Genomic DNA, 8,741 nt, shown 5'->3' on the forward strand with positions numbered 1-8,741 from the left:
GGCTGTTCCCAACCTGGAACAGTCTGTATATCTGTCTGTTGGCTGTTCCCAACCTGGAACAGTCTGTATAGTAGAGCTGTCTGTTGGCTGTTCCCAACCTGGAACAGTCTGTATAGTAGAGCTGTCTGTTGGCTGTTCCCAACCTGGAACAGTCTGTATAGTAGTGCTGTCTGTTGGCTGTTCCCAACCTGGAACAGTCTGTATAGTAGAGCTGTCTGTTGGCTGTTCCCAACCTGGAACAGTCTGTATAGTAGTGCTGTCTGTTCCCAACCTGGAACAGTCTGTATAGTAGAGCTGTCTGTTGGCTGTTCCCAACCTGGAACAGTCTGTATAGTAGTGCTGTCTGTTCCCAACCTGGAACAGTCTGTATAGTAGAGCTGTCTGTTGGCTGTTCCCAACCTGGAACAGTCTGTATAGTAGAGCTGTCTGTTCCCAACCTGGAACAGTCTGTATAGTAGAGCTGTCTGTTGGCTGTTCCCAACCTGGAACAGTCTGTATAGTAGAGCTGTCTGTTGGCTGTTCCCAACCTGGAACAGTCTGTATAGTAGTGCTGTCTGTTGGCTGTTCCCAACCTGGAACAGTCTGTATAGTAGAGCTGTCTGTTGTCTGTTCCCAACCTGGAACAGTCTGTATAGTAGTGCTGTCTGTTGGCTGTTCCCAACCTGGAACAGTCTGTATAGTAGAGCTGTCTGTTGGCTGTTCCCAACCTGGAACAGTCTGTAAAGTAGAGCTGTCTGTTGGCTGTTCCCAACCTGGAACAGTCTGTATAGTAGAGCTGTCTGTTGGCTGTTCCCAACCTGGAACAGTCTGTATAGTAGAGCTGTCTGTTGGCTGTTCCCAACCTGGAACAGTCTGTATATCTGTCTGTTGGCTGTTCCCAACCTGGAACAGTCTGTATAGTAGAGCTGTCTGTTGGCTGTTCCCAACCTGGAACAGTCTGTATAGTAGAGCTGTCTGTTGGCTGTTCCCAACCTGGAACAGTCTGTATAGTAGAGCTGTCTGTTGGCTGTTCCCAACCTGGAACAGTCTGTATAGTAGTGCTGTCTGTTGGCTGTTCCCAACCTGGAACAGTCTGTATAGTAGAGCTGTCTGTTGGCTGTTCCCAACCTGGAACAGTCTGTATATCTGTCTGTTGGCTGTTCCCAACCTGGAACAGTCTGTATAGTAGAGCTGTCTGTTGGCTGTTCCCAACCTGGAACAGTCTGTATAGTAGAGCTGTCTGTTGGCTGTTCCCAACCTGGAACAGTCTGTATAGTAGTGCTGTCTGTTGGCTGTTCCCAACCTGGAACAGTCTGTATAGTAGAGCTGTCTGTTGGCTGTTCCCAACCTGGAACAGTCTGTATAGTAGTGCTGTCTGTTCCCAACCTGGAACAGTCTGTATAGTAGAGCTGTCTGTTGGCTGTTCCCAACCTGGAACAGTCTGTATAGTAGTGCTGTCTGTTCCCAACCTGGAACAGTCTGTATAGTAGAGCTGTCTGTTGGCTGTTCCCAACCTGGAACAGTCTGTATAGTAGAGCTGTCTGTTCCCAACCTGGAACAGTCTGTATAGTAGAGCTGTCTGTTGGCTGTTCCCAACCTGGAACAGTCTGTATAGTAGAGCTGTCTGTTGGCTGTTCCCAACCTGGAACAGTCTGTATAGTAGTGCTGTCTGTTGGCTGTTCCCAACCTGGAACAGTCTGTATAGTAGAGCTGTCTGTTGTCTGTTCCCAACCTGGAACAGTCTGTATAGTAGTGCTGTCTGTTGGCTGTTCCCAACCTGGAACAGTCTGTATAGTAGAGCTGTCTGTTGGCTGTTCCCAACCTGGAACAGTCTGTATAGTAGAGCTGTCTGTTGGCTGTTCCCAACCTGGAACAGTCTGTATAGTAGAGCTGTCTGTTGGCTGTTCCCAACCTGGAACAGTCTGTATAGTAGAGCTGTCTGTTGGCTGTTCCCAACCTGGAACAGTCTGTATATCTGTCTGTTGGCTGTTCCCAACCTGGAACAGTCTGTATAGTAGAGCTGTCTGTTGGCTGTTCCCAACCTGGAACAGTCTGTATAGTAGAGCTGTCTGTTGGCTGTTCCCAACCTGGAACAGTCTGTATAGTAGAGCTGTCTGTTGGCTGTTCCCAACCTGGAACAGTCTGTATAGTAGAGCTGTCTGTTGGCTGTTCCCAACCTGGAACAGTCTGTATAGTAGTGCTGTCTGTTGGCTGTTCCCAACCTGGAACAGTCTGTATAGTAGAGCTGTCTGTTGGCTGTTCCCAACCTGGAACAGTCTGTATAGTAGTCTTGGCTGTTCCCAACCTGGAACAGTCTGTATAGTAGAGCTGTCTGTTCCCAACCTGGAACAGTCTGTATAGTAGAGCTGTCTGTTGGCTGTTCCCAACCTGGAACAGTCTGTATAGTAGAGCTGCCTGTTGACTGTTCCCAACCTGGAACAGTCTGTATAGTAGTGCTGTCTGTTGGCTGTTCCCAACCTGGAACAGTCTGTATAGTAGTGCTGTCTGTTCCCAACCTGGAACAGTCTGTATAGTAGAGCTGTCTGTTCCCAACCTGGAACAGTCTGTATAGTAGTGCTGTCTGTTGGCTGTTCCCAACCTGGAACAGTCTGTATAGTAGTTCTGTCTGTTGGCTGTTCCCAACCTGGAACAGTCTGTATAGTAGTTCTGTCTGTTGGCTGTTCCCAACCTGGAACAGTCTGTATAGTAGAGCTGTCTGTTGGCTGTTCCCAACCTGGAACAGTCTGTATAGTAGTTCTGTCTGTTGGCTGTTCCCAACCTGGAACAGTCTGTATAGTAGAGCTGTCTGTTGGCTGTTCCCAACCTGGAACAGTCTGTATAGTAGTTCTGTCTGTTGGCTGTTCCCAACCTGGAACAGTCTGTATAGTAGTGCTGTCTGTTGGCTGTTCCCAACCTGGAACAGTCTGTATAGTAGTTCTGTCTGTTGGCTGTTCCCAACCTGGAACAGTCTGTATAGTAGAGCTGTCTGTTGGCTGTTCCCAACCTGGAACAGTCTGTATAGTAGAGCTGTCTGTTCCCAACCTGGAACAGTCTGTATAGTAGTGCTGTCTGTTGGCTGTTCCCAACCTGGAACAGTCTGTATATCTGTCTGTTGGCTGTTCCCAACCTGGAACAGTCTGTATAGTAGTGGTGTCTGTTGGCTGTTCCCAACCTGGAACAGTCTGTATAGTAGAGCTGTCTGTTGGCTGTTCCCAACCTGGAACAGTCTGTATAGTAGAGCTGTCTGTTGGCTGTTCCCAACCTGGAACAGTCTGTATAGTAGAGCTGTCTGTTGGCTGTTCCCAACCTGGAACAGTCTGTATAGTAGAGCTGTCTGTTGGCTGTTCCCAACCTGGAACAGTCTGTATAGTAGAGCTGTCTGTTGGCTGTTCCCAACCTGGAACAGTCTGTATAGTAGTGCTGTCTGTTGGCTGTTCCCAACCTGGAACAGTCTGTATAGTAGTGCTGTCTGTTGGCTCTTCCCAACCTGGAACAGTCTGTATATCTGTCTGTTGGCTGTTCCCAACCTGGAACAGTCTGTATAGTAGTGCTGTCTGTTGGCTGTTCCCAACCTGGAACAGTCTGTATAGTAGAGCTGTCTGTTGGCTGTTCCCAACCTGGAACAGTCTGTATAGTAGTTCTGTCTGTTGGCTGTTCCCAACCTGGAACAGTCTGTATAGTAGTGCTGTCTGTTGGCTGTTCCCAACCTGTAACAGTCTGTATAGTAGTGCTGTCTGTTGTCTGTTCCCAACCTGGAACAGTCTGTATAGTAGTTCTGTCTGTTCCCAACCTGGAACAGTCTGTATAGTAGAGCTGTCTGTTGGCTGTTCCCAACCTGGAACAGTCTGTATAGTAGTTCTGTCTGTTCCCAACCTGGAACAGTCTGTATAGTAGAGCTGTCTGTTGGCTGTTCCCAACCTGGAACAGTCTGTATAGTAGTGCTGTCTGTTGGCTGTTCCCAACCTGGAACAGTCTGTATAGTAGTGCTGTCTGTTCCCAACCTGGAACAGTCTGTATAGTAGAGCTGTCTGTTGGCTGTTCCCAACCTGGAACAGTCTGTATAGTAGTTCTGTCTGTTGGCTGTTCCCAACCTGGAACAGTCTGTATAGTAGAGCTGTCTGTTGGCTGTTCCCAACCTGGAACAGTCTGTATAGTAGAGCTGTCTGTTCCCAACCTGGAACAGTCTGTATAGTAGAGCTGTCTGTTGGCTGTTCCCAACCTGGAACAGTCTGTATAGTAGTTCTGTCTGTTGGCTGTTCCCAACCTGGAACAGTCTGTATAGTAGAGCTGTCTGTTGTCTGTTCCCAACCTGGAACAGTCTGTATAGTAGTGCTGTCTGTTGGCTGTTCCCAACCTGGAACAGTCTGTATAGTAGAGCTGTCTGTTGGCTGTTCCCAACCTGGAACAGTCTGTATAGTAGAGCTGTCTGTTGGCTGTTCCCAACCTGGAACAGTCTGTATAGTAGAGCTGTCTGTTGGCTGTTCCCAACCTGGAACAGTCTGTATAGTAGAGCTGTCTGTTGGCTGTTCCCAACCTGGAACAGTCTGTATAGTAGAGCTGTCTGTTGGCTTTTCCCAACCTGGAACAGTCTGTATATCTGTCTGTTGGCTGTTCCCAACCTGGAACAGTCTGTATAGTAGAGGTGTCTGTTGGCTGTTCCCAACCTGGAACAGTCTGTATAGTAGAGCTGTCTGTTGGCTGTTCCCAACCTGGAACAGTCTGTATAGTAGAGCTGTCTGTTGGCTGTTCCCAACCTGGAACAGTCTGTATAGTAGAGCTGTCTGTTGGCTGTTCCCAACCTGGAACAGTCTGTATAGTAGTGCTGTCTGTTGGCTGTTCCCAACCTGGAACAGTCTGTATAGTAGAGCTGTCTGTTGGCTGTTCCCAACCTGGAACAGTCTGTATAGTAGTCTTGGCTGTTCCCAACCTGGAACAGTCTGTATAGTAGAGCTGTCTGTTGGCTGTTCCCAACCTGGAACAGTCTGTATAGTAGAGCTGTCTGTTGGCTGTTCCCAACCTGGAACAGTCTGTATAGTAGAGCTGTCTGTTCCCAACCTGGAACAGTCTGTATAGTAGAGCTGTCTGTTCCCAACCTGGAACAGTCTGTATAGTAGAGCTGTCTGTTGGCTGTTCCCAACCTGGAACAGTCTGTATATCTGTCTGTTGGCTGTTCCCAACCTGGAACAGTCTGTATAGTAGAGCTGTCTGTTGGCTGTTCCCAACCTGGAACAGTCTGTATAGTAGAGCTGTCTGTTGGCTGTTCCCAACCTGGAACAGTCTGTATAGTAGTGCTGTCTGTTGGCTGTTCCCAACCTGGAACAGTCTGTATAGTAGTGCTGTCTGTTCCCAACCTGGAACAGTCTGTATAGTAGAGCTGTCTGTTGGCTGTTCCCAACCTGGAACAGTCTGTATAGTAGTGCTGTCTGTTCCCAACCTGGAACAGTCTGTATAGTAGAGCTGTCTGTTGGCTGTTCCCAACCTGGAACAGTCTGTATAGTAGAGCTGTCTGTTCCCAACCTGGAACAGTCTGTATAGTAGAGCTGTCTGTTGGCTGTTCCCAACCTGGAACAGTCTGTATAGTAGAGCTGTCTGTTGGCTGTTCCCAACCTGGAACAGTCTGTATAGTAGTGCTGTCTGTTGGCTGTTCCCAACCTGGAACAGTCTGTATAGTAGAGCTGTCTGTTGTCTGTTCCCAACCTGGAACAGTCTGTATAGTAGTGCTGTCTGTTGGCTGTTCCCAACCTGGAACAGTCTGTATAGTAGAGCTGTCTGTTGGCTGTTCCCAACCTGGAACAGTCTGTAAAGTAGAGCTGTCTGTTGGCTGTTCCCAACCTGGAACAGTCTGTATAGTAGAGCTGTCTGTTGGCTGTTCCCAACCTGGAACAGTCTGTATAGTAGAGCTGTCTGTTGGCTGTTCCCAACCTGGAACAGTCTGTATATCTGTCTGTTGGCTGTTCCCAACCTGGAACAGTCTGTATAGTAGAGCTGTCTGTTGGCTGTTCCCAACCTGGAACAGTCTGTATAGTAGAGCTGTCTGTTGGCTGTTCCCAACCTGGAACAGTCTGTATAGTAGAGCTGTCTGTTGGCTGTTCCCAACCTGGAACAGTCTGTATAGTAGTGCTGTCTGTTGGCTGTTCCCAACCTGGAACAGTCTGTATAGTAGAGCTGTCTGTTGGCTGTTCCCAACCTGGAACAGTCTGTATATCTGTCTGTTGGCTGTTCCCAACCTGGAACAGTCTGTATAGTAGAGCTGTCTGTTGGCTGTTCCCAACCTGGAACAGTCTGTATAGTAGAGCTGTCTGTTGGCTGTTCCCAACCTGGAACAGTCTGTATAGTAGTGCTGTCTGTTGGCTGTTCCCAACCTGGAACAGTCTGTATAGTAGAGCTGTCTGTTGGCTGTTCCCAACCTGGAACAGTCTGTATAGTAGTGCTGTCTGTTCCCAACCTGGAACAGTCTGTATAGTAGAGCTGTCTGTTGGCTGTTCCCAACCTGGAACAGTCTGTATAGTAGTGCTGTCTGTTCCCAACCTGGAACAGTCTGTATAGTAGAGCTGTCTGTTGGCTGTTCCCAACCTGGAACAGTCTGTATAGTAGAGCTGTCTGTTCCCAACCTGGAACAGTCTGTATAGTAGAGCTGTCTGTTGGCTGTTCCCAACCTGGAACAGTCTGTATAGTAGAGCTGTCTGTTGGCTGTTCCCAACCTGGAACAGTCTGTATAGTAGTGCTGTCTGTTGGCTGTTCCCAACCTGGAACAGTCTGTATAGTAGAGCTGTCTGTTGTCTGTTCCCAACCTGGAACAGTCTGTATAGTAGTGCTGTCTGTTGGCTGTTCCCAACCTGGAACAGTCTGTATAGTAGAGCTGTCTGTTGGCTGTTCCCAACCTGGAACAGTCTGTGTAGTAGAGCTGTCTGTTGGCTGTTCCCAACCTGGAACAGTCTGTATAGTAGAGCTGTCTGTTGGCTGTTCCCAACCTGGAACAGTCTGTATAGTAGAGCTGTCTGTTGGCTGTTCCCAACCTGGAACAGTCTGTATATCTGTCTGTTGGCTGTTCCCAACCTGGAACAGTCTGTATAGTAGAGCTGTCTGTTGGCTGTTCCCAACCTGGAACAGTCTGTATAGTAGAGCTGTCTGTTGGCTGTTCCCAACCTGGAACAGTCTGTATAGTAGAGCTGTCTGTTGGCTGTTCCCAACCTGGAACAGTCTGTATAGTAGAGCTGTCTGTTGGCTGTTCCCAACCTGGAACAGTCTGTATAGTAGTGCTGTCTGTTGGCTGTTCCCAACCTGGAACAGTCTGTATAGTAGAGCTGTCTGTTGGCTGTTCCCAACCTGGAACAGTCTGTATAGTAGTCTTGGCTGTTCCCAACCTGGAACAGTCTGTATAGTAGAGCTGTCTGTTGGCTGTTCCCAACCTGGAACAGTCTGTATAGTAGAGCTGTCTGTTGGCTGTTCCCAACCTGGAACAGTCTGTATAGTAGAGCTGTCTGTTGGCTGTTCCCAACCTGGAACAGTCTGTATAGTAGAGCTGTCTGTTGGCTGTTCCCAACCTGGAACAGTCTGTATAGTAGTGCTGTCTGTTGGCTGTTCCCAACCTGGAACAGTCTGTATAGTAGTGCTGTCTGTTCCCAACCTGGAACAGTCTGTATAGTAGAGCTGTCTGTTCCCAACCTGGAACAGTCTGTATAGTAGAGCTGTCTGTTCCCAACCTGGAACAGTCTGTATAGTAGAGCTGTCTGTTGGCTGTTCCCAACCTGGAACAGTCTGTATATCTGTCTGTTGGCTGTTCCCAACCTGGAACAGTCTGTATAGTAGAGCTGTCTGTTGGCTGTTCCCAACCTGGAACAGTCTGTATAGTAGAGCTGTCTGTTGGCTGTTCCCAACCTGGAACAGTCTGTATATCTGTCTGTTGGCTATTCCCAACCTGGAACAGTCTGTATATCTGTCTGTTGGCTGTTCCCAACCTCCCTGTCTCTCTCTCTCTCTCTTTCTCTCTCTCTCTCTGTCTCTCTCTCCATCTCCTCTCTCTCTCTTCCCTATCAGATGAAGAGGAAGTTGGACCATGGACCAGACATCAGGCCTTTCCCTTCAGGCAAGAAACACTGCAAAGGTTCCAATTACCTCAGGTAACACACACACACACACACACACACACACACACACACACACACACACACACACACACACACACACACACACACACACACACACACACACACAGACACACACACACACACACACACAGACTCAGGTAAAACACTCACTCCATATAATTCTGTCTCTAGTGTGAGTCATATCAACTCCATTTCTTCAGTTACTGTGGGAAGCAGAAAGTCTGGTATATTGAACATTTATTCAGGTACTGTGGGAAGCAGAGTAACATTGAGCTAAACTCTGGCTAATTACTAATACTTTACCTCCCTCTTTCCTTTCAAATCCCCTTTTCTCTCTCTCCCTCCCCTTCACCCCTCTCTCTCTCTCTGTCTCCATCCTCTCTCTCTCTCTCTCTCTCTCTGTCTCTCTCTCTCTCTCTCTCTCTCTCTCTCTGTCTCTCTCTCTCTGTCTCTATCTCTCTCTCTCTCTTTCTCTCTGTCTCTCTGTCTCTCTGTCTCTCTCTCTCTCTCTCTCTCTCTCTCTCTCTCTCTCTCTCTCTCTCTCTCTCTCTCTCTCTCTCTCTCTCTCTCTCTGTCTCTCTCTCTGTCTCTCTCTCTGTCTCTCTCTCTCTCTCTCTCTCTCTCTCTCTCTCTCTCTGTCTCTCTCTCTGTCTC

The 8,741-nt window shown here is 48.3% G+C and overlaps 1 protein-coding gene across 1 annotated transcript in view; it reads left to right on the forward strand.

Annotated features, from left to right (window-relative positions):
- Nucleotides 1–8,741, forward strand: part of LOC129864762 (F-box/WD repeat-containing protein 7-like) — a 126,722-nt gene that overhangs the window by 19,021 nt on the left and 98,960 nt on the right. The window contains exons 3-4 of the mRNA XM_055937055.1: nt 8,017–8,099; nt 8,288–8,306. Coding sequence (XP_055793030.1) covers nt 8,017–8,099; nt 8,288–8,306 — 102 coding nt within the window. The remainder of the gene's footprint in view (nt 1–8,016; nt 8,100–8,287; nt 8,307–8,741) is intronic.

Source organism: Salvelinus fontinalis, chromosome 11, assembly GCF_029448725.1.
Source record: "Salvelinus fontinalis isolate EN_2023a chromosome 11, ASM2944872v1, whole genome shotgun sequence".
NCBI lineage: Eukaryota > Metazoa > Chordata > Actinopteri > Salmoniformes > Salmonidae > Salvelinus > Salvelinus fontinalis.